We start from the raw sequence: 26,442 nt of genomic DNA on the forward strand, positions 1-26,442 counted from the left end.
ATTCTTCGCTGTACTCCGGAGCAGCTGCACAGCGCCTCACCTCGCTTCACATTTGGCGAACGAGCCTTTGGAATCCTTCCCGCAGTTCCCATAAGGGTCTCCAGCGGAGTTGACTCTCTCAAAGCAGATCCCCGGAGCAGGCTTGGCTCCTGCACACAACACATAAGGAGGAGATGGAGTGGGAGTCCAGACATGTGGAGTGTACAAGGGTGTGTAACTGAATTAGGGGTGTGCAAAAATATCAAAATATCGATATATTGTGATACTAAATTTAGCGATAATGTAGTGTTATTGTCAGCTTCTGTACAGAGTATTTTTTTGTATTTTTTAGGAATTTATTTTGTGACTGCACTACAATTTTCAGTGAAGATAATGGATTTGTTTCCTGTCAGGTGTTTTTATTGTTCTTTTGTACTCAAGTGGTTTGAGGGTAGTGATGTTTGCATGTGATCAGGTAGTTAGGCAGTATTTGATATGGGAGAGTAGTGTTCGTGTAGACTGTGACGGTGTTGAGTGACAGCTGTGGTCTGATGAAACGGTAGTTGGAAAGGAAAATTGGACTTTGTTGCAGACTTTCTTGACTTGTGATTTAAATGTTAAATTACTGTTTATCTGGACTCCAGTGTTTGTACTGAGGTAAGACCTGAAGCCTCTGTCCTGACACAAAGACCATCAGGTTGTACAGTCCCTGACAAAAGTCTTGTCGCTTATCCATTTTGTAGAAACAAAAGCTTATAACCTGACTTTAAATTAATCGATTGGTTTTAGAAATGTCTCATATGAAAGCTAAAACCCTCCCAAATTATGCTCAATATACTAAAATAAATTTGCTTCACTGAAAAAAGATTGATCATTTAATGAACACAGAAAGGTCAGATTTTGGCAAGACAAAAGTCTTGTCGCCTTGTCATATGATGCACCCAATCCTAGATTACAGCCTCACCTGTGATCAGTTACTGATCAATCAGTTAGTGGGTGTGTATAAAAAGAACCCCAGCACACCAGACCTTCACATCAACTGCAACTTGACCTCTGACAACATGCCTAAGATCCACCCTGAGACCAAAGTGTTAATTATCAAGAGGCTGAAGACCAGATCCACTGCTGAGGTGGCTGACACCTTCAATGTGTCTCAGCGTCAAGTACAAAGAATAAGAAAAAGATCTGAAATGACTGGAGATGTTTTTGACAAGCCCAGGTCCGGCAGACGCCGCAAGACAACTGCTCGGGAGGACCGTTTGTTGATTCGAAAATCCACGGCCAGCCCCTTTTCCACTGCAGCAGACTCCACCAGGCCTGGTCACCTCAAGTCCCTGTGTCAACCTGAACAGTTTGTAGAATTCTGTCTCAAAATGGCCTCCATGGTTGAATCAGTGCACAGAAACCAGCACTAAACAAAAGGCAATTAAAAACTGTGTGGCATTTGCCAAGGCCCACAGCCTGCTAAAAGGATGGACACTGGAAAAGTGGCAGAAGGTGGATTTCTCAGATGAATCCTCAGTTGAATTACATCACAGCCGCCACAAATATTGTAGGAGACCTACTGGAGCCCGCATGGATCCAAGATTCACCCAGAAAACAGTTAATCATGGCCTGGGGTTACATCCATTATGGGAGTGTGCGAGACATTTGCAGGGTGGAAGGCAATATCAATAACCTAAAATATCAAGAAGTATTAGCTCCTCTTACATTCCCAACCATAAAAGGGGTCAAATTTTGCAGCAGGATGGTGCTCCATTCGCATAATTCTATCTCGACATCAAAGTTTCTCAAGGTGAAGAAGATCAAGGTGCTCCAGGACTGGCCAGCCCAGTCACCAGACATGAACATCATTGAGAATGTCTGGGGTAGAATGAAAGAGGAAGCATGGAAGGCAAAACCAAAGAATCTTGATGAACTCTGGGAGGCATGTACTGTAAGACTGCTTTCTTTGCTATTCCTGATGACTTCATCAACAAATTGTATGAATCATTGTGGAACCACATGGATGCGTCCTTCAAGCTCATGGAAGTCATAAAAGATATTAAATATGGATCTCACAGCACCATTACTTAATTCACTGACGTTATGCAACATATTTTTGTATTTGAAGTAAATTATTTGTTCAATTTTCTGTAGGCGACAAAACTTTTGTCTTGCCAAAATCTGACCTTTCTGTGTTCATTAAATGATCAATCTTTTTTCAGTGAAGCAAATTTATTTTAGTTTATTGAGCATAATTTGGGAGGGTATTACCTTTCATATGAGACATTTCTAAAACCAATCGATTAATTTAAAGTCAAGTTATAAGCTTTTGTTTCTACAAAATGGATAAGCGACAAGACTTTTATCAGGGACTGTACAGTGGGGTTGCTGGATTTGGAAATTTTATTGTTTATATAGTTGAAAGAAACTTGTTTATGCAGTACACTTCACATTCACTGTTTTGATGATTAAAATTGATACATTTCATATTAACTTTGCAACAAGTATTGTTTTAACAAAGAAATACAGTTGCTAAAATTTGTTTGATTCTTTAAAAAAAACTGCAATACAGCACAGAATATCATGTGCAATATATTGATTATCACATGTAGGGCCATATTGTGACAACATCGTATCGTGAGCCATGTATCGGATCATGAAGGGTCCTACAATTCCCAGCTCTAGTGTGCATGCTGCAGCTTGTTTTTCAACCAAGACTTCTAGACGTCAGCACCTCACCCAAGTCTTTTTATCACTCCATTGGCTTCTAGTTTCTTTTAGAATTGATTTTAAAACGTCACTGTTTGTTTTCAAAGCTCTTAATAGCCTTGGTCCTCCCTATTTGACTCAATTCCAGTCTGTTCAGAACTCAAACAGAACCTTAAGGTCAACCAAGCAACTCCTGCTGGAAGTCCCTAGAGCCAGACTCAAACGCTGAGGTGACCGGGCTTTTTCTGTAGACACCCTCAGACTCTGGAACAAACTGCCCCCTAATATGCCACTAGAACAGACTTGGTCCTGTTTAAATCCAGGCTCAAAACCTGTTCAGACTGTCCTTTAACACCCATTAATTACTTTTATTTCATTGTTTTATATTTATATGATTTTATGGGAAAGCACTTTGGTCACTTTGTGTGTTTTAAAGGGCTCTATTGACACTTTGCAGTTGATGTGATCAACATTCTCTGGGGGTGTGAAGTTAAAAGAAAGCACTGCTCTGTTAGAAGCTCCGTTACTAAAGTTAGACATAATCTGATCTACAATCTAAGAAGAAAGAGCTGATTTGGTTGGAAATACAACAGGTGAGATGATTGTGCAAGTCTCTCACACATAAAATAGCAAAATTGTGTGTGTGTTTGTGTGTGTGGTTACCTGGTCCCCATAGAGTAATACACTGCTGCTCATGAGTTTGACAGATGCCATTGTAGCAGTATCCCTCCACATCATGGCAGGAGTGTCCGTCGTGTAGGTAAACATTAGCGGGGCAGTGGGGGCTGGCTCCAGTGCAGAACTCTGAGAGGTCACATGAGTTACTCGACTCTCGACACAGCGTCCCAGCCGGTTTGAGCTGGAACAAAATGACATATTACAAAGATTTTATTCATTCTTCACTCGTAAAGTAAAGGACTGGCTGGTTAAGAAATACAGCATTTGAGACAAGCCTCTACTACGACAGTTTTCAAATTCAAGAAAGAAACAGTTCAGTTTGGTTGTACATGAGTGAAAGGATTTTTTTTTTTTTTGCATTCTTGTCTTTTATTTACTCAATTTTAATAATAGTAATTTCTATTTTTATTGATTTATTTGTTTATTTTTAAAGGCACTGTACCTGATTTTTGATGTCTTAAAATGTGAAAAAGTGAACTACTTCATTTTAAATAGTTTGCAGTGGTTCAAAGTTACTCCTCACTTTCCTTATGCATTCTGAGCATCTAATCTAGAGCTAATTACTTATCACAATGAGTTTATATAACATTCAGAGGCAAGTATGGAGTGTGCCAACTAGCATTCTAAGCATATACTTCCTGATCTTAGACTATAAAACACTTAATTAAATGCAGACAGTATGTAGCTGATTTCTTTTGCTGTCAAGAGCTGCTTATCCAATATATCTGGGGCAAGACAAACTTCACTTAATTACATGGGGAAAAAATGGTATACCGGGCCTTTAATGCTCCCTTTATATTCTGTAAACAACAATTACATACAAAGCATGCTCTAAAAACAAACTTCCCTTGCCGTACCTAAACAAAAGTGTGTCACAGCGATAAGAAACTTTAAATTTTTTGTGTAATTTAAGTTCACCACACTTACTCCAAAGCACCTACACCGAAATGACTTGAAGCAATGATGTGGCACTAGCATTATTTAGCAAAGTTTTATGAGTAGGCCTTCATGTATACTTCATAATCATCATATCTTTGTAAATGTGGAGTGCTGTCTATGCAATGGCTATATAAGATGAAGAATCCAACTAGTACATGTAGAGGAGCATTCGGAGTGACCTATTTTTCCTTTAAACATAATTCCACTCAGACACCGGTTTAAGGAAAGGGTAGCCTAAGTGCACTGAATATTTTTTTTACAATAGTTGGAAAAAAATGACTCCGGTAAAAAGGTTTTCTATGTCAAAGGGGGGAAAAAGTAATATTCGATTAGATGGAAGTGAACTTGCCTTAGTAATGTAAGGTAAATCTTTGCAAACCAAGATTTAAAATTCAGGAAAATGTTCAAAGTTTGACTCGAAAAGTATTTCTCAATTTGAAAGTGTAAATGTGAAATTCAGATGGTTTCTTACCATGCAGTCTTCACAGCACTGTCCATGGGCACACACAGCGTCTCCCTTTAAAGTGCATGTTGTGGCATTACAGCAAGGATTCATACACTCCTGAAAGAATAAAAAAAATACAGTGGTTAACGAATATATCATCACAGTCTTGACCTAGAAAAGGCTCCATCATTCAATTTCCTGCGGTAATATGTGTCAACAAAGCACACTTCCTGTCTGGAGAGCCATTTCCTTCATTATATGACCCATTGACCTTTTTTGGAGCTTTGAAAAATAGAACCAGGAAATGCTACAGATACAAAAATAAATGTTTGTCAATTGTGTTGTGTCTATGGGAATTCTGTTGCGAGTTTGCCTTGATACAAAGGACTTTAGAGAGAGGAAAGAAAAGTAGTGGGTTTGCAAGACAATAACAAATGTTCTCACACACATTCTAAAAGAAATATTCTAGGATATAGAATAAAATTAAATATAAATACAAATCTATTACATTCATATTACATTTTGGTACGGCAGTGCAACAGCTGATAAGCATTTGCCCTATGACAAGAGTAGTCTGTAAAAAAAAAAATAACCTGCCAATCGTTATTTAAAGTCCTATATTACACAAAATTGATTATTGCACGGTCTAAGTCATGTAAAAAATGTTGTTACTTCATCACAAACAGTGATGTTTGTTTCATTCACACATTTTTGAGGAATCCTGAATTATTAGTCGGTCTACATCTCTAAAGGTCAAAATGCTCTGTTCTACCTTGTAATGTCATCTAATGGTACTTTTCAATTCAACAGCTACTTTTTTACCTTTAGAGATTGGCAATTTCATGGTGGAACTCATCCAAGTGAAGGTGTCTGGAGATTAAAAACACAGTGGAGTACTGTGTGTATGATCACATGACATCACAAGATGGAACAGTGTTTTCCATTTGAGAGAAGAACTTAGCAAAAATAAGCAGGTTGATGTGTGAATGAAACAAAACTCAACTCCAGGTATGTTTTCGATGTGGAAACAACATTATAAGATAGAACAGAAAATAGTGTAATGTGAGACCTTTAACTGATTTGTTATGGCAATCTTTGACAAAAAAGCACTCCCTCCAAAAATAACAATAGAAGTTTGACGTTGATGCTATGTTATTTCATACAAAATAGCTAAACTTAATTACACCTGCAAAAGTTTTGAAAGACATTGTTGTCAGTTGTCAAAACAGTCTTTCATTCAATATTTCATTATAATAATTTGCCTAGAGACACTGAAAATGCACTATGGTCTGCTTAGCTCACTTCACCAACACAAAAGGCTCTATAGCACAGTAAGCTGAAAACTCCATAGTAGCAATGATTACAACAATGACCGTCCCATCAGACTGCAGGGGAAAAACAAGATGAGAAAAGATTTTGTAGTTTACAACTCAATGACTACTCCAAAAGACTTCAGAGAACTCCTGTTGTTTTTCTTTAAAGGTCCTATTTTATGCTAAATTGACTCTTGTGAGCTTTAAGCCATATTAACAAGTTGTTACCTCCTCAAAAACATACCAGGAGTTGTGTTTTGTTTCATTCACACGTTTGAGTAACTCTGTATTTTTAGCCTGTCTACATCCTTAAAGCTCAAAATGTGCTGTTGCACCTTGTGATGTCACGTAGTGGTAGCTTTCTGTTAAGTAGAGATTTGCAATTTCAGGGCTGAAAGTATCCACATGATTCAATTGAAGGTGTATGGAGTTTTAAAACACAGTGGAGCACTTCCTCTATTACCACATGACATCACAAGGTGGAACGAAGTGTTTTCTATTTGAGAGAGGAACTCAGCCTAAACATGCGGGGTTTGTGTGGTAACCATGTATGAATGAAACAAAATAGTGTAATTTGGGTCCTTTAAAAGTCTTTACGGAGCAGTGTGACAGCCGTACTATTAACCATCATTTGTTCCTCTAAATGTGTAGATTTTGCTGTGCTGAGCTAATGAAAACACATGTTGATGGCTGAAGCTGGTTGCATTGTCGCTCCTATAATTTTCAGCTAATGCGTGTTTTTATGAATCTGGCTGTTTGTCTTCTCAGCCCTGATGTAAGTGATGGCTGCTTTTATATTGTTGACTAATGCGCTGGCAAATCATAGGGTAGTTATGTGGTGACATCATGGAGGTGAATGCGGACAGAATGGCAGGACTAATGCTTAGAGAGGGTGAAGGGGTGGATTGGGTAATGGTGCGGCCAAAGTACAAAATGTAATTTGTCAAGCAACGAATAGATCATAAAAGCATTCTTATAGGGAGTATGCAAAGACTAATATTATAAACGTGTCTGTTGGTCCCTTTCACTTTTCACAATGTTCTGACGGACAGAAAACTGATTATGTTTTAATGAAAAAACTGAAATTAAACAGATTTAAAAACATTACGTTTTTTTTTGTTGTTTTTTTTTTTTAAGTTTAGGAGTAAATGAGTCACAAAGAACATGTTTCATTGTGGTAATTATTCTGGATTTACGAAGTGATATGTGAATAAACTTTTATTTTTCCTTTACTATTGGCATTGTCTGGCACTGGTGCTGCACAATATGAAAAAAAATAAATAAATAAAACATTTTATTCAATGTATGTAAGTATGTCTTGTATTGCGTATAACAGCATTATAGTGATATTTTAACATTTATTTGGCCCTACCGGCTTGTCAAAGCCTGATCCAGTCAGATCTGGGCCTGGGTAGTACTTGGATGGGAGACCACTAGGAATTCCAGGTGCCACAGTGGGGCGCCAGTGGCAAAAAAACTGTCATTGTGTCCTTAGGCAAGACACTTCACCCACATTGCCTAGTATGAAAATGGTGTGTGCATTAGTGATGGTGGTGGTTGGAGGGGCCAATGGCGCAGATTGGCAGCCTCGCTTCCATCAGTCTGCCCCAGGGCAGCTGTGGCTACAATAGTAACTTACCACCACTGAGAGTGGAGTGACTGAATAATGAACTGTAAAGCGCTTTGGGTATCTTGAAAGGTGATATATAAATGTAATCAATCAATCATTTATGTTGCCAGTTGCCGCAATAAGAAAACGTAAATAAAATATGTGCATGCCTTAATTTATTAGTAAAACTGGGTAAATGTAAAAAAAGATCAACCCAAGTCTAATGTAGGCCCTAATAATGAAAATCATAAATACAATCTTCCTTCTTGTTGATTTTCCTTTCAAAAGGAGCACATTTCTGTAAAATAGGACCCTGGTGTTGTTAGGATATTGGTTATTGTGTCAGCCAGTATAGCTATATCAATATATTTTGGGATATATTGTGCAGCTCTACCTGGCTTCCAGACTAACTCTTCTGTGTAGGATTTACAGTCTGGTCACCACTCTATTCTCTGTGCCTCAGGTCAAACTCAGGTCAAACTTACCTCAGAGAAATGGAATATGTTTGTCTCAATGACACATTGAAAACAAAACAAACTAACTTTGAAGAAAATCAGACTTCTCACACCTCTGACTGACAGTGCTTATGCTTGTTTTGATCGTAGACTATATATAGAAGTGGAGTAAATGAGTGTGACGTCACAAACAGCATCCGGCACCAGTCAAATAAAGCTCACATGGCTCGCAGTTATAGGAGTAAATTTGGAATTAGGAACAGGAATTTATTAATGGACAAAATAATGAAATAAAAACACAAGGATCAGAACAAAAATGGCTAAGTTCACTGCAGCAGTTACAGAAAAAGGGGTAATGATTTTCCAATGTAAAGTGAATTGGAGCCAAACATCGATGGAGCCAGTAGCGTCCCCATGCTCACTTCTTATATGGAACGAGGCGGTAATCAGGTTAGCCATGTCCATTTATATATACAGTCTATGGTTTTGAAACAAGCAGACCAATCGTTTCTCTGATTGGTTAATCCACCTGATCTCATACAGATGCAATCTCAACACAGAAGACACATCTTAAGAAAAGTGCGCAGTCTGGATAAGCAGCCTTTACTGACCTACTATGACTAGACTTTATAATTATAAGATCTCCAAATTGCAATCATGAAACAAAATAGAAATTCCACCCAAATTCAATTGTCTAACTTTTAACTACAAAATTTCCACCATAAACCATAAACTGTGGGCAGGTGGCCCATTTTGCCGTGCACTGAAAACAATTCTTCTGTAATATATTCATTGTGAAATCCTATTCTTGTCTTACACCTTTTTTAAACCCCAGCTGTTTGGCTCCGCTTGCGAGTGAACCTGCCTCCCATATGTGCCTCTCTCTTGGCTCTCCTCCTCCTCCTCGTTCTGTGGAGTGTGAGAATGAGAGATGGAGCGTGCTGGGGCAAGTAACACGCACCACTGTGTTCAGGCCGGCCAAACAAGGCATCATCGCATTTGGAACAATAGCACGTCTGTTTGGATTGTGGTGCACAGGTGAATGCTGCTCTGATTAATGACTCATAGAAAAAGCAATGGCATCACTACAGTCTTGGCCAGATGCTATGAATGACATAAATAAAGGAGTCTGGTGGAGTTTCTAAGAAGTAAGTTTCTTTGAAGTACTTAAAGTTATGATCTAATGTTTTTTTTTATGTCAAATCTTAACACAGAACCAATGTCCACAACTTGGACTGCCACGATAATTACACTATTGACTTATCGTTTAGTGTACATGAAAACTGAAACGATATATTTTGGGAGGGGTCAATATTTACTTTTGCACTACTGGGAAATTGTATGCTATTTTTTGGCTTTTCGATAAGATTTAAGACATAAAAGATTTAATTCATAGCTTCGATAACCCATTACAGATGCAAACTAAAGTACTAAAGTGTTTTATTCTGGTGTTTATCTATTGCAGCCCATGTTTCTTAACAATACTGTACATTTAGAATCATTTTTAGGGATAATCCTGCTTTAGTGTTCTTGTATTGAATTAGTTTTAATATTATAGTTCATCATCTATATTAACTTCATTAATATGTCACACTTCAAAATTTGTTATCCTGACAGATCTAACCTGTAACTTGGTCTGGTTTGGTCTCTATGAAGGTAGAAAGGTTTAATGCCATACTGTGAAACATTCCAGACAAAGCAATAACATTTCCATGGAGAAAAGCATTTGACAGACTCTCCACCAGAAAAGTTACACAATGCACCTTGAAGTAAAATTAGAGAAACATAAAAACCTGTCCTCACCTCTGGCTCTCCGCAGTCACATTCCTCCCCTTCTTCCACGTAGCCATTGCCACACTTCTGTCCCCCGTAGAGCACTTTGACCTCGGGCATATTGTACAGGCACATCCCCACGCCCTTCTCCAGACTGGCAGCCAAGTCCTTCTTACTACATGTACTGAACACGGTGGGGAACGGATACCTGCGGATGAGGAGATTAAAGGTACAATATGTGAGCAAGCACGCTTCATGTCTCACAACAAAGAGTACTTGAGTGAGAGTGGAGAATATGGTACACAGCAGTAGTAGTGTCTCTGTGGGGGCTTTATTTGATGGTGTAAGTATCATAAAGGTCCATGTAGTCACTTTGATCATAACATATTTTCCTGAGCCAAGAAAAACTCAAGTCCCCTTATAATGCCATATGTTGCTCTGAAAAACAAAACACTTCAGTATACAGAAAATGTGCTATTGTTGTTGAAAAATTTGAATATCATATAAAAGATATGAAAAAAGGAGCAAAAAAAGTTTAAGTTTAAAAAGAAATACCTGTAACTTGCAGTTTAATCACTGAATATTTATTGGTACATGGTCGCATTTTTATACAGCGCTTTTCCACAGTCAAGACACTCAAAGCACTTTACATCAAGGAACCACTCACCCATTCACACACACAATGGTACACCGATGTACACAGTCACAATGGGGGGCAAGGGAGGTTAAGTGTCGTGCCCAAGGACACAATGACAGCATTCATCTGTTGGAGCTGAAAGTGCCAACCTGTGAGCCAGTGGATCTGACCTAACAGTATTTGAACTGCTAACGTTCAGATCAGTGGACAAACACTCTACCAACTGACTTACTTGCTTTTGTGGTTCATTTTACAGTCAATTCACATTTTTTCAGGACTAGAATAGGACCAAACCGAATTTACATTAGTGCCCAAATAAGCAATATGTGTAAATGTATCCTTATTCACATTGTAATGGTCCAGCATATGAGAATCCCTTCAATAGAGTTCCCCAATTTAAAACTGAAGACTATTATGGATCCTGAAAAAATGAGGAACAATTTAAAGTAGTGACTGCAGGGAGGTAATATTGAGTCCATGAGTGTTCTGCATGTTTGATAAAAGAGCCAGCGTGGATCCATATCGCGCCTTAATTTCTCTCAGTGGTGGAGGTTTCTACCTGAAGTGCTGACTAATGTCTAATTTAGAGCACTACGGGATTGAATTTGAAAATGTTATGAGTTTTTGAAGATGAGACCGTGTGATGTGCCAATAACAGCTGCCGGGCTCAGGGGGATTGTGGTCCCTCCAGACTCAGCTTTTGGTGCGGATCAACTGAAAATAAACAAGAGAAAGTGCAATAGACAAAAACACTGGGACATTTGGAGCTGCAGAGTGGCAAAGATCATAGATAAGCAGACTGTCTCTCCTTTCAACAAAATCTACGGGGATAACATTAAACCTTTATGTTTAACCTTTAATATTTGTTTGAACAAACTCTTAACATTTGTGTTATTCTGTTTTGGGAGTATTTGGTACAGATGCACTGGTCAAGATCTGTCATATAAAACAACAAAATTACGAGTATCAGACACTGCATAGTTTTGATGTACTGTATTTTTCCGACTATTAGTCACACTTTTTGTCATGGTTTGGGTGGTCCTGCCATTTATACTCCGGTGAGAGTTATATATTAAAATTTTCACACTGACAGCTGTGAGAGGGCGCTCTAGGCTTGTGTGCCAGTATCTGCTACTACTATTACTACTATACCACTGTCACTTTGCGTCCTACTGTGCATGTCTCCTGCATGTGTCCTGCTGCAAGTACTGAAATATTCAGCCAAAAACGGTATTTGAGCAGAAGAAAGAAAGTTTGGAGTGAGCGAGAAACTTGTGAGGGACTGGCAGAAAGCGGGTACGGAGAACACAGCGTCACGATAACAGGGAGGGTGCACCATACAACTTTCCCGGAAGTCATTGGAGTTGCTCAGAAGTGACACTGAGGATAAAGAATTCAATGGATTTAGTGATTTGGAGTGAGACAGAGTTTGTTAATTGTTCTGTTGTTTATGCTATAGTTATGTGAATAACTGTTAATATGTTATGTTAACATATTAACACCTATTTAGCCTGTTGTTCTCTATTCTATTGTTATTACTATAATTTGCCTTTCAAGATGAAATGTCGGTTCCTGGTCTTTGATTTCATAAAATACATTTCCCCCCAAAAGTGCGACTTATGTATGTTTTTTTCTTCATTCTGCATTTTTTAGCTGGTGCCACTTATACTCCAGAACAACTAATAGTCCTGGAAATATGGTAACCCCATAAACCCTGATCCAGCTTTGTCAGTTCTGATACCGGTTTCAATATTTTAGCTTTAAGTGTCTGTTAATGCCCGAGACTGAAAACAGCATTTATTTCCTATAAACTAAAATAAATTCAGTCAAAACTGTTCCAAATATTAAGAGACCAGCTACAAACAGGTAGTAGTCTTATTTAAATCTGAAAGGTTGAATGAAACATTTAATGTCATATTGTGAAACATTTCAGACAAAGCAATAACATCTCATGGCATTTGACGAACCCTCCACCAGAAAAAGTTACAAAATGCACTTTTAACATAACACAAACTGACTGACGGTTAGTGAATATAAAGACTATATGTCTATAGGGATGCTTGAAAACTCCTTAAATCAGGTAGTAACACTTCACACTTATGCACCAATTAACCTCAATAAATTTTAAGTCTTCAAATTCACTGGGGCGTAAAAATCAGCGTAACACCATGTACATTTTTAATAGTCTGGCACTGGAATAAGTAAGGGAAGAAGTAAGTTTGAGCCGAAGGGGTCTTGGCTACATCAGAATGCATGGATATTTAGATAAGTATAGTAAAGCTTTTCCTGAGGGGGATGGAGATAATGGCGAAAGCATTCAGTGGAAAAGAGAGAAACCATGTGTTTTCTGTGCCAAACAACAGAGATTTCCCCCACAATAAAAGAAAACATAAAAGCCACAAAAAACACCCACTTCTAACAGACGCCTGTGGGTGCAACAGTTTCGTCCACTTCACTCAAGCCCACCTTTTGAGTACAAGCTTTCATGCGGTCGATTTTTTTTCCAAACCTGCCCCGGTCTGCTCCTGTTAATCTACTAGACTTTCCTTTTTCTTTTTTTTTTTTTTTTTTTTACACCAACACGCTATCAGTAAAAAGAGATTTACTGTGTGCCGTGTGGGGAACCAAGCTTTAAATCAAGGACAGACAGCCTATGCAGATCAGACCGGTGCAGAGCTAGCCAAGCCTCTTGCACAGAGCGTGGACCACCGCTGATAACAAAACACATGGAGGAGGAATCAAGAGAATTTGTGAATGGATAAGAATAAAGCTTGATTTCAAAATATGCTGCCAGGTAGCTTTAAAATTGGCCAAATATGTTGCTTTGGCCTATTTTAAAGGTGCGACTTTTGGGGATAGAGGGTCCGCCACCTGCTTGTCTCCATAGAGATGGTGTATCAGAAGGAATCGTGTGAATTTGTGAATAATGACTGCTGAGAATATAGCGAAACAAAAATAACACAATACAATAAATTGTAAGACGGTTATCTAAATATGTGTTAGCAGTTAATACACCTTGGAAGTAAAAAAGGCCATCTTTAAAAAAATCAATATTATAAATTGGGCTGGACAAAATTGTCATATTGATTAAAATTACTGGAAGTAATAAACCAGTCTCAAGTCTTCATTTCACTTTTGAAACTGCTGAGTACCTAGTTTTTTTCTGATAATTACATTAACAGACTGTAATGTCAATGTAAACTGCAATGATCCATAGAAGTTGCTGGGTCAGTTTTCTTCTAACTGAGATGTATTCTACCAGATTTAATAGTCTATCCAGTGCTTTTATGTTGAATGAGTAAAGCTGATGCCAACACTTGGCCCAACTTTGATCATTATGAGTTCCAAAATAAAAGGACAGCAGTATTAGACTTTAAAAGACTGCAATGACATTTAAAGCCCGTTTAGGAGCACTATCCACAAGTGAGCAATGAAGCTACAGCTCGGGTCATTCAGAGCGCTCAAAGTCACTTTTAACTGGAGCGTTAGGAGCCAAGAAACTCTTTTGCTGTCTGTGTCATTCTAAATTTGTAAAGGCTGACCAAGCAAAGCTTATACAGACAATGTTGCTTTTCCAATCCATTGTAGATGTCAGATGGTATGGATGGATTATAATGGCAACTGCCACATACTTCTTTTCTTAACTTTGTTTTAGTGTATCTAATATAATTCTACCTCTAATATGTATAAATCTAGTTATAAAACAAAAACTGTACAGTGTTAAGAGTGTTTAGACAATGCTAAGGGGCCACACCAGCACGGGTAACATTCTCTGGTGGGAACAATATGAATTTATTGCAGGGAAATTCCATAACAGTTTATGGAACAAGAAAGTAAAACATAATAGGATAGCTGGTTTACCCAGTTAGGTCTATAATAGTTGGCAGAAAAGTAATTTTCTAATCCAGCAGTCTTCTAAAATGATAATCACTGCATTTACATTTGCATTAGAATCAGGTAGAATATTGGATTCATTAAAAAAGACCTTGTGGTTTCATATTATGTTCTCTCTTTTTCTCTTGAAATAAAAAAACAACAGCTAATATTTATGTTTCCATACACAGAGATCAATGTGGCTCAGCCCAGGGCTTTCAAAGCCCATTTCTGAGCTGATCATCCATAACATTCACCATTTTTCAATTATGCTTTATGGTATTTGCACTGGGTTTTGTTTTACTATGCAGATGAAATATGTAAATCTGAAAGAACTTTTGGCAAGACAAATATTGGGGAAGACTTTTTCTTGTGAGGACAAATAGCATCCAAAACAGGACACAAAATATATGTGTGTGTATGTGTGTATGGGAGGGGTCGGGGTCTGGAGGACTAAAGGGGAGTGTGAGGGGGGAGGAGTTTGGCCATAGTTGGTATGACAAATTAAAATAGTAAAAAAAAAAAAAAAAGACTATAAACTAATATTTGGCATTTATTAATACTTTCTACTACTTTCTATCAAGGAGACAAGCAGGCGATGCCAAGTTTCAGATGAGATCTGTGGAGAGGTGAGCTCACTCACAAGATTTTACAGCAGTGACATCTGTAATTGAATTTAAGATGGATTAGTTCAATACCATACTGCAGAAGATTCCAGGCAAAGCAATGCATACAACTTAATGGAGACAACCCACCGTCCATCCCACACACAAACCTGAAATGTTACATAGTGCAGCTTTAACACAAATATAACCACACTCAAAACCATCTCCTCACATCAGACCCACAATACTGCCCACAGAATGATCCCAGCTCCAGCCTTACCTCTCCTCGGATAACCGCCACTCTGCAGGCGATCTTTGCTCTTGTGAAACTAATTTGTCTTTGCACAACAATTAGCCCCAACCTAATTAGCCATCCAGTTTCTTTTCACAACAGGCAACGTGAATGTCTTTGTAAACTGTGGGAAAGGCACCTGCGTATTCCCATATCATAACCTCATTACTGTCAAACGACCAGATATCCAGCAGACAAAAGGAGAAACGTGTGGTGTTATCTCACAAAGTAGCTACTGTATTCACCTTATCACAATGAGGCAACAATGGTCTTTTGTTGGCAATCTGACAAGAATCTTATACAAGGTTTAAACGCTACGCAAGCCCCATTCACTCTGATTTCAAAGGAAAGTACCAGTGACTGTTAGAAAAATAGTATGATGCAATCTCTGCTAAGCTTTGTTTGAACATGTATTGCGAAGATACAACAATGAAAAAAATGGCAGAAGGCTGTAATAAGAAAAGTGACATTATAAGCAGGGCTGAAAGAGGTAACAATTTATTATGACTGCTTTTCATCTTAACTCTACATTGAATCTAACTGCTATGCCATCCTTTAAGTTACGATAAAAAGTCTTATGTTGCTTGTATATAGGAGGATAAGAAACTGCTCAACTCAGAATGCAATGCTTGAAAGGCTCATATTGCACTATTTTCTGATCTGTTATAATGTTGTTTCCTCATCGCAAATACACCTGGAGTTGTGTTTTGTTTAATTCACATATGTTTAACACACAAATTCTGCATATTTAGGATTCTTCTCTCAAACAGAAAACACTCTGTTCCACCTTGTGATGTCATGTGATAATAGAGGAAGTGCTCCACTACGTTTTTAAACTCCATACACCTTCACAATTTGGATGATTTCAGGAATTGCCATTTTCTACTGAACAAAAGGTAAAAAGTAGCTATTAACTTGACCACTACATGACATCACAAGGTGTAACAGAGCATTTTGAGCTTTGGAGATGTAGACCGACTAATAACAAAGGATTACTCACACATGTTTGAACGAAACAAAACACAACTCCGGGTATGTTTTTGATGAGGTAACAACATTCTAAAAAGCTAAAAGCTCACAAGGGTCAATTTTGTGTAATACAGGACCTTTAAGTCAGATTGCTAATATGTTAGTAGTACAGAGCACATAGGGACAAGAAAGCTAAAACACATAACTTTGATTATTAATACTATAAAAAAACAATATGTAACTGTTCTGGTGGAGGATTGGCCATCCCCTTTGTCTGTTAATGCCATACAATGATCCACTGTATGGCATTAAATATAACTTTTATCTGGTCGTTTCCTATTCTAGAAAAAAAAAACTAAAAACATTTTTGTCTTGGCCACATTGATTTGCCCTTTTTGCACAGTCTTCCTTGTCAACACCTGCACAGATTACACACATCATATCAAACTGTGACATGACATTTTAATAATCTGATAACTATAATAATCTGATAAAAATGAGTACAACACCACTGCATATTGAAATGACAACACAAGAGACTGGTTGGCTGTATATTCTTTCTATTGGACTTGGAGTTTTCATATGAGTCTCTAGACGCACTACCAAGCAATGCGCTTTTGGTTTATGTTAAAAAGTAGAGACAGTACTGACCTTTGTGAAAATGTTAGCACTGCAGCCTCGGTCTATTAAAGATTCTATATGGGCAAAACACTTGAATTATATGGACAGCTTTCGACTTCGTTCATTGCCCAAGCTCCTGAACCACTTTAAGATAATGGCAGTTAGTTCCTCTTCACCTCACTCAAGCCAATTTGCGATATGCTTAAACTTTTAGCCTTTCTACACTGCTTTCCGTTGTAGTATTGCATTTTAAGCATTATTTCTAATGGGTGGGTACAGTACAGCTTAGGCTGTGCTTGTGCTTCATGAGCCTTAAGAGAAAAAAGCAGATACTTTGACATTCAAGTGTAATATATTTGTTGCATTTTGGTTATAGACAACTCTCAGATCCATAATTCTATCTATCCATCTTTTGCAATGTATTAATACAAGAGTTTGCATTATTTATTTTCTGTAGTATCCAGCAAGCACCATCATTCTGTTTGAATCCAGAAGGGTCTGGAACCAAACAAGAGAGGCTGAAAACTGGGGAGACAGGATACAGCTCGAGATCTACTAAAGCTTGTGTTTCTAACTGGCCAGGAAATCATTTTCTTGTTGTCCTTGTGTGCTACACTCTGCTTTAAAAATTGGAGTAACCAAATAAAAGTATGGATTTCACAGTTTCTTTGTCATGACAAATCCGCAATGATATCTCTGTGGGTTTTATCCAGAGGAATTTCATCCTGGTCTCCACCCTCTGTCACACCTTGAGTCAGAACCAAACATGATCGTCCAATCAGATTTGTTTTTTTCAGTGACGCATTTGAAATGAAGGAGTTCACTGGTCACCTATCATTTACAAACAAAAACACTTTTCTCTCACCTTATATTAACAGAGTTTACAGCTTCGCTCATTGCTTCTGCAGAAATCTGTGATGGTTTTCCCTTGTGATATGTCTTCCTCTCTTTTTTCCATAATAAATATTTGTTTTGTTGTGTGCTGATCTTTTGTTCCACCTTGTGATGTCATGTGATAACACAGGAAGTGCTCCATTTTGTTTTTAAACTCCATACACCTTCACTACAATCATTTGGATAATTTCAGACCAGGTATTACCAATCTCTACTGAAGGTAAAAGATAGCTGTTAACTTGAAAACTACCCCTTAAAGACACACTAATAATAAAGAGTTACTCAAACATGTGCAAATGAAACAAAATAAAACTCCTGGTAGGTTTCTGGTGAGGTAACAGCATTTTAGTATGGCTAAAAGCTCACAAGAGTACATTTTGTGTAATATAGGACCTTTAAATCATGACCAAAACATACACTAAACCAATCATGGTACACCCAAACCAACAGAATTCTTGCTATCACCACGTCACTAAAAACATTTCTGAGAAACATGTCCTCTATCTCGATTCTTTTGACTTTTTTATGATGCAACTGTTACCTCACCTCCCCACAGTCTTACACATTTTAAAACATCCAAGAGCAACCCCAAAGTCTCAATGAATTGTTCTGATGCACAAACCTCTGGACAGTCAAAACAGACAAAAATCTTTCACTATCTTGCAGTCTCACCTCTGGCACCTGCAGTCTCCAGTGTATCCATGGCACTAGAATAGATAAAGTAAAAAAAAATATTCTTACAAAACCTGTCAATCGTGATCTTAATGCACCTCTGTGTAGCCATGTTGGTGCACTGGGCCCTGATTGCAGCTGGCAGCGTCACAGATAATCATGTCATTTAGATGCAGCCAGCTCTGCGCGCCATTAGCAAGTCCGGGCTCCCAAATACAAACTGCAGTGGGAAAGCCAGGCTACGCTAAGTGGGCCTTTACAGTCTACATGCGTTCAGCCACAGACCTAATGGACAGAATAACAATAAAGTATAAGAGGAAATGCAGGAAGGAGCAACGTCTAGATGACTGGTTTGTTGACATAGGGAGTGTTGTGAAGTAACTGAATACATGTACTGGGGATACATATTCAGTTCTGGTACAATTACTTTTTATTTTTATTTTTGATATTCCTACCTGGTCACACAATTTAGGCTTCAAACTGCACAATATTAGAGAGAAACTGCAAGAACATGAAGCTGTTTTGAATGCTGTTGGGTCCTTACTATAATTTAAACGCAACTCGATGTAAAAGTATTACAAATATTCAAAATACAGTACTCTGATTGGACCATGTATCAGAACATGTTACAAGAAACATTTTTATGCAGGTATTCAGTAGTCTGTAACTAAATACACAACTTCATTTCAGCCCTGGAACTGCCAAATACTACCAAGCAACGTAAAGGTAAAAGGTGACATCACAAGGTGGAACAGAGCATTTATAACTTTGGAGATGTAAACAGACTTATAAACCAAGATTACTCAAGTGTGAATATATGTGAATGAAACAAAACACAACTCCAGATATGTTTTTGATGAGGTAACAGCATTGTGTAATGGCTTAAACCTCACTAGAATCCATTTTGTGTACTAGATAGGACCTTTAAAATGAAAAAGACAGTATTTTCTATGTATTGATTTAAAATGGAATGTTTTCTAGCCTTGAAAATTATAAATACAGTTACAGTATGTATGTGGCACTGGTCTCAATGTCACCGCAAGTGAAATTACTTTTATCCACACAACTATTCCTGTATAAATCATGAAAATTAATTATTTATGCATGCATTTCACATTCACATTCAAAGCTTTGGAATTTCTTTTAAGTTAAGCAATGAACTGAATTATTATGCTGATATCAATACATCTTGTCCATGAATTCTTGTAATTCAAAACAGTCAATACCCGTTAACTTGTGAATAATGATAAGTCAGTCCCTTGGTGTTTGGAAAGGTTATAGCAGTGTATATATAGTGTTGTCACGCGGTCCGTAGGGGGTGACAGTAACTACCTCAGCCATACATTAAAATTCCAATGTATATCCTGCATTATGTATGGGCGTATGAATCTATGGGGCCCATCAGGCTTTCTTTAGATAAATGTTTAAAGAGGAGAGGTTCCGTTTGCTGAGCTGTCACTGCTCAAACTGATGTTGACAGTTCATGCTCTACGGTTTTGTAAAAGGTCACTTAAGGTAACTCAGTCCAGGCGGGCACCCTCATAGATTATGTATATAGTCAACAGAGTAACACAACTGTACTGGAGAGGGCACTGGATAACAGTAGCTCACGGGGTCGTCACCCTCATGTTCCTATGGACATGTCATAGAAACATGAGGGTGTTTCACAATAAATGTTCCACAATATGTGGATTTATCGCTTTAAAATACTTACAAAAACTTTGAGTGGAGTTGCCTCTCCACAGATCTGACCAGTAACTTAGCCTGGTTTGGTCTCCACAATGATGAAAAGGTTTAATGCCATATTGTGAAATATTTCAGACAAAGCAATAGGGTCCGGTCAAGCGGTAACATAGAGAAACAGGGGCAGGTTTTTTACATTCAAATAGCTCTTATTCAGAAATTAGAGGGACTATTGAAATAAGTAAGGTATCAGAATGTAGGAAAGAGTTAACACTCCAACAGGGTAAAGTTAAACCTGTGATATTCTTTCAAGTTGTTGACAAAAATTTAAAAACTCATGTCGGTAACGCAGGGAATGAAATATGCAGCACTTTTTGGGCAATAAATACAAACAGAGATAACTACCGGTTCTCACTTACATATCCTTAACAAACTGGTTTGAATATTTGCTTCATATAGTTTTCTATCATATGGTACAAGATTAGGTTAAAAAACCTCTTACTTTTTGAGTAATGAGATTTTTTTATTAAGAAAGGTCATGGTAACGGAGGGAAAAGTAACGAAGGGAAAATTGTGTAAGCAAGTAGAAGGTGCATGATTTGCCATAATTTGTCAGCTTTTTTCTTCCGAATACTTTAATATTACTTCAAAATGAAAGGTAACTGTTTCTATAAAATATGTCAGTCCTTCCAAGCTAATTTTTATCATTTAAAATTTTTTTATTTTTTTTTTTAAATCATGTACCTTCATCAACAGTTCAAAGATCGAATAACACAAGATATGATGAAATACATAAATTTATTTACAAGATTTGTCTTTGAAATTTGGGAAATAATTTTTGTTCCATGTTGCATAAATGGTATGTTTATAACGTATGTAACTTTAGAACCAATAATGGTACAGAAAAAAGGTAAACAGTTTCATAAACTAGAGTACATATGCTTTCTGTTGAATACATTTTATATCAGATGCATTAACTTGAATTTTTGGCCTTGCTGTATACTTCTGCTTGACCGGGCCCAATACCATATTTCCATGGAGAAAAGTAGATGGTGGACCCTCCACCAGAAAAGTTACACAATGCACCTTTAAACTGTGATATTGTGGTATAAGCAACTGAACAGACTCAATATATTGAAACATTAACTAATACATCCATAAATTTTTAAGTATTTTTAAGAGAGCTGAACAATCAAGCAATAGATGATTCAACCAAAGCAATAGACGATTCCCTGCAAGAATTTAAGCACAGAACAAAGGCCTTTAGATAATAGAAAATGTAATAGCGTTAGTTATATTATGTGCCGGTCAGTTCAGGTCAATGTCACCTTATAGAGTTGGCTTCTTTCTATTGAAACATCAGCAGTGTTTGGCAGTTCTATTGAACAGTTATTTAATTTCACTCAGGTTTTGTTTCACTTCTGTCAGTAAGGGTTAGACCTGCTTTAGTTGTGATTAAGTCCAGTTCAGCCTAGTTTCCATCAAGTTTAGTCCAATAATTCATTGGTTTATTTATCTATTTTTTCTTAAAGAAGAAATGTTATGTAAAATTGACTCTCATGAGCTTTTAACCAAGTTATCTTTAGCTAACCCAACGTTTTATTTCAATTGAGTTCAGTCCTGCATATGTTTAATATGTATATATATATATATATATATATATATATATATATATATATATATATATATATATATATATATATATATATATATATATATATATATATATATAGGATTATAAAAAAGAAACTTTTCAGTATTTTTCCATCCCCATGTTTTTCTGTGTGTTGTAGAGTCTGTCCTTGTTGCACATCTCTGCAGTGAGTGAGTTGTGTTGGTCACAGAGAGTAAATGTTGGAGATGTGGCAGAGGTGCACTGTGAGTGACTGTTATCTGCCCCTCTTACAAACAGCACAGCCTGCATCAGAGTGGGCACAGTGTTATCAGCACCAGGCCTGAGTCAGTGTGAATGTGAGTTAGACCTGCTACTATAATTACTATATTGACTTAATGTTCAACACAAGAAAACTGTAACAATAACTTTTTGGAATCAATATGTATCGCATGCACGTTTTCTTGCAATTTTTGATTAGATTTAAGTTTGCACTGTGTAACTTTTTGCTTGGGGGTCCATCACCGGTTTCTTTCTATGGATATGCCATTGCTCTGCCGGGAACGTTTCACAGTATGACTTTAAACAGCGCTACCTTACATTTATTCAATTATAGGTGTTACTACTGATTAGAAATACCTAGAAAACAGGCATTCTGACATTGTGAGCAGAGTTGCTTCTCCACAGATCTGACCAATAGCTTGGTCTGGTTTGGTCTCCATGAAGATAGAAAGGTTTAATGCCATACTGTGAAACATTCCATACAAAGTAATAACTTCTCAATGAAGAAAAGCATATGACTGACCCTCCACCAGAAAAGTTACACAATGCACCTTTAAGCTGTAAAATGTTGAATACATAACTTCTATGACTCATTACAGATGTAAACTAAACAATATTGAAGATTTAAAACCGTTTTTGTGGTTTAAACCAGCTGTTGGGTTAGCCCTTGGTGTCAGTAGCATAAATTAGTTTCAATATTATTGTTTATCGTCTATATTTACTTCTACTTTCAAATTTTTTTATAGTGACCGTCTTAACGTGAGCACGTCTATGATTGTGTACCTGAATTCACTTTTCATAATAGAAGTAACCTGTAATAATAAAGCACAATGACATTTCAAGAATTAACTGGCAATGTGTAAGTAGACTTCATTATTATAAACAGGGCTCTTGCTCTGTTGTTGTTTTTGCATTCAAATGAACTTGGTCACTCAGCACAGCACCTTCTTATCTTCTTAATTTAAAATTCAAAAGACCAATTTTTATCCTCCGCATTTCATTATAAAAGGTTACTACAGTTAATTTGGAATTCAATTCTGAAAATAATTAAGTTTCAACCTAATTTTAAAAACTACAGGATCCACAGAAGGCCAAATCTCAAATTTAGTCAAGGCCAACACTGTGAAAAAACATTTTTGCTAAATAAAGCAAAAAAGTTAAATAAGAAAATCTATTCTCTGTGATTCTTTAAACGTGAAAAAAAAAAAGAGTTAGCATTAACAAAATAGTGTCTCCAAACAAAAAAATATTATTTCTCCTTCTAGTAACCTCAGAGGGACAAATCTGATCAAATCTCATCGAAAACACTCTAAACTAGACATGATTTTTCCATCCGTTTTCCCCCAAAATTCAAGAAGCAAACCAAACTCAACATTTTACAACAATCTATAGTCAGACAAAACTTAAGACTTAAGAGGGAAGGGTCCATCGTCTGCTTGTGACCAAGTTATAACATCCCCATGAAGACAAGTATGTGGCAGACCCTCCACTAGAAAAGTTATGCAGTGCACCTTTAAATAAAAGTAATGTAACTGTAAAATATATTTGTGAAGTAGTACAGTTTTATTAAAAATATACTCAAGTAAGTGAAACTCAGTACCCTTCTGTGTCAACAAGTGCATACAGCATCCAATCTGACTTTATCAGGTTGTCAGGGTTACAGCAATTTTCCAAACTCAAATAGATCCATTGACATTGCAGCCAGTTTTATTTTTTCCTGTTCCCAAAATTGACCGAAATTTTTTTCCACGAAACAGAGTGCAGTGCATTTGACAAAGACCAAACCCTAACCAAAAAGGTAATAAGAATAATATTTGTAAAACTAATGAGAGGTTGAGTTTCTACAATGAGCTTTTTAATGATGTATTATTATGAAGTAAATGAAAAAGGCAAGCGAATGGTTTAGATTGGGACTTTGTTTGTGTGCAGAGAGTAGAGCTGGGCAATTCTCACAAAAATTATCTTGATAACGATATTTAAACAATATTTTGGCAATGTATCAGGAATATGGTAAAATATGTCTGTAACAGGTAATGATCGAGGTACAAAACCAGCACAAAACATGTATGGACCTTAGAAAACAATAAAAATGCCAAAAATATCCCTTTATATTCTGATTGGGTGATTACAATAGTCATTTCTGTTATGTTTATTTTAATCAACTCTTTAAAAAAAAAATCATTTCTTACTGTTTTAAAGGAACCGTATGTAACTTTCTCGAGGTGGAACATCACATTCGACATGGAGATAGATACGCTTTATACGATAATGTGGAAGATAATAGCCATAATAGTGGAAACAAACAGGCCAAGTAAGAGTCAGGTTTGCGTGGATCCAAGCCTGCTCACAGTAAGAATGCATATTCTCAGTGCAATAAACCAAAAAAACAACAACAAACTTATTACACTATTTTCTCATCTACACTACTGGTCAAAAGTTTTAGAACACCACACTTTTTCCAATTTTTTCTTGATCAACACCTATTCTGAACTTTTGATTCATGAAAGTGTCCACCTTTGGCAGATATAACAGCTGAACACACTCGTGGCTTGTCCTTTTTAGAATAGAAATCAAATATGCTTCAGAAAGTTCTTTCCAAGTCTGTTGCAGAAGTTCCCATAAATGTGTGGCACTCGTAGGTTGCTTGGCTTTCACTCTTCTGTCCAGTTCATCCCAAACCAGCTCGATGGGGCTTAAGTCTGGAGACTGTGCTGGACACTCCGTGTTTTCAAGCTCACCATCTTGTTCTTTTGTCCTGAGATATTTTTGGCAGAGCTTGTACTTGTGTTTTATGATCTTATTATCTTTTTTTTTTTTACCTCTGGCTGTTCAGTACTTACCTTTGTACCATTTCAAGCCAGTCACTGGACTTGCATGAATTTATTAGCAAGAAATAACTGGAAAAATTAGGGTGTTCTAAAACTTTTGATCTTGTAGTGTATGTTATAAGGTTGTTTCCTCATCAAAGACATACCTGGAGTTGTGCTTTTTTCGTTCACACATATTTAACATACAAACCCTGCATATTTAGGCTGAGTTCTTCTCTCAAACAGAAAACACTTCCGATGTCATGTGCTAATACAAGAAGTGCTCCAATGTGTTTTTAAACTCCACACAACTCCATTAGAATCATTTCAGCTCTGAAATTGCCAATCTCTACTGAACAAAAGGTAAAAGACAGCTGTTAACTTGAAAACTACTGTTTCATGCAACATCACAAGATAGAACAGAACATTTTGAGCTCTGGAGATGTAAACAGACTAATAATAAAAGATTACTCAAATTTGTGTGAAAGATACAAAACATAACTCAACTCCAGGTATGTTTTTAAGGCAAGAACAGCATTATAACACGACTTAAAACTCACAAGAATCAGTTTTATGTAATATAGGACCTTTAATGTCCTAATTTTACATACCCAAAACAAAAATTGTGATACATTTTTCAATACATCTCACACCTCTAGTTGAAAAGACCAGTTCTTACCCTGTGGATGGGGTCATGATGCAGCCTCCTCGGTCCACGGTCATCCTACAGCCACAGCCTCGCTCTGGGGTATCATGGTTCATCCCAAAGTTGTGCCCAAGCTCATGAGCCAAAGTCACTGCTGCGCCAAGAGGATTCTCCGAGTGATCCTGCGAAAAGGGAAAGTACTCATGTTATTTCATTTAATTTTAACTGATTTTTGAGAAGGAAAACAAGTATAAAAAGAGATTCTTAAGAACTTATTTTCCAATTATTTATTTATTTGTAAAAAATGTTGAATTGCATGCCCTTTTCAAAATAGTTTTATGGAAAGGTTATATGGAGGATTTTTTTGTTTCAAATTGTTAATGAAAGTTCAAAATTGCATTATAGAGATGCAGCAGCCTTGTAATTATGATGACCCTGTTATGTATTGGCTGTTAGGTTGTCAATCAAAGCTCCCTCCGTTTGTAGCGTAACTGACTTGCCGGCGCATTGGAATTATGTGATTTACGTACACCTCTCACGCATTCCACATACACAAGATGCTGTTTACTCAAAGTTTGTTGCAATGGGAGACAAGAATCCACTACCAGTGAGCCGCAAAAGAAAATCCATTCTTGAGGTTGTTGAAAGAAGAAGAGAAGGGGAAAAGGAGTGAACCCAAACTAAGGTGATTCTTGGAGATTCCTTCTAGCGATGGCATGCACTGAAGCAGATAAAGGGTCTAAAGTCTGACGCGTTGGTCGCTAAAGTATTTCTGGACAGGTAACTTCAACAGCAATTTGTTCAGCCATTCCGAACGCGCACCAGCTGTAAACAAGCATGATTTCTATAGCGTAAGGAGGAGGCCTTTCTACTTAGGAAGCTGTGGAAGAAGTTGTGTTGCGTATGTGCAAGATTTGAACAAGGACAAAAAGTTGCTGTATTTCACCTTCCTTGGAAAATTTTC

At 37.1% G+C, this 26,442-nt stretch overlaps 1 protein-coding gene across 1 annotated transcript in view; it reads right to left on the minus strand.

Moving 5' to 3' along the window:
* adam12b (ADAM metallopeptidase domain 12b) overlaps window positions 1-26,442 on the minus strand; it is a 130,263-nt gene that overhangs the window by 23,924 nt on the left and 79,897 nt on the right. Inside the window, exons 11-15 of the mRNA XM_055162631.1 lie at window positions 25,512-25,660; window positions 9,916-10,093; window positions 4,763-4,852; window positions 3,337-3,532; window positions 41-149 (exon numbers count right to left, since the gene is read on the minus strand). Of these exons, the coding sequence (XP_055018606.1) occupies window positions 41-149; window positions 3,337-3,532; window positions 4,763-4,852; window positions 9,916-10,093; window positions 25,512-25,660 (722 nt within the window). The remainder of the gene's footprint in view (window positions 1-40; window positions 150-3,336; window positions 3,533-4,762; window positions 4,853-9,915; window positions 10,094-25,511; window positions 25,661-26,442) is intronic.

Source organism: Boleophthalmus pectinirostris, unplaced genomic scaffold, assembly GCF_026225935.1.
Source record: "Boleophthalmus pectinirostris isolate CB_2022bp ecotype Guang Dong unplaced genomic scaffold, ASM2622593v1 HiC_scaffold_5, whole genome shotgun sequence".
NCBI lineage: Eukaryota > Metazoa > Chordata > Actinopteri > Gobiiformes > Gobiidae > Boleophthalmus > Boleophthalmus pectinirostris.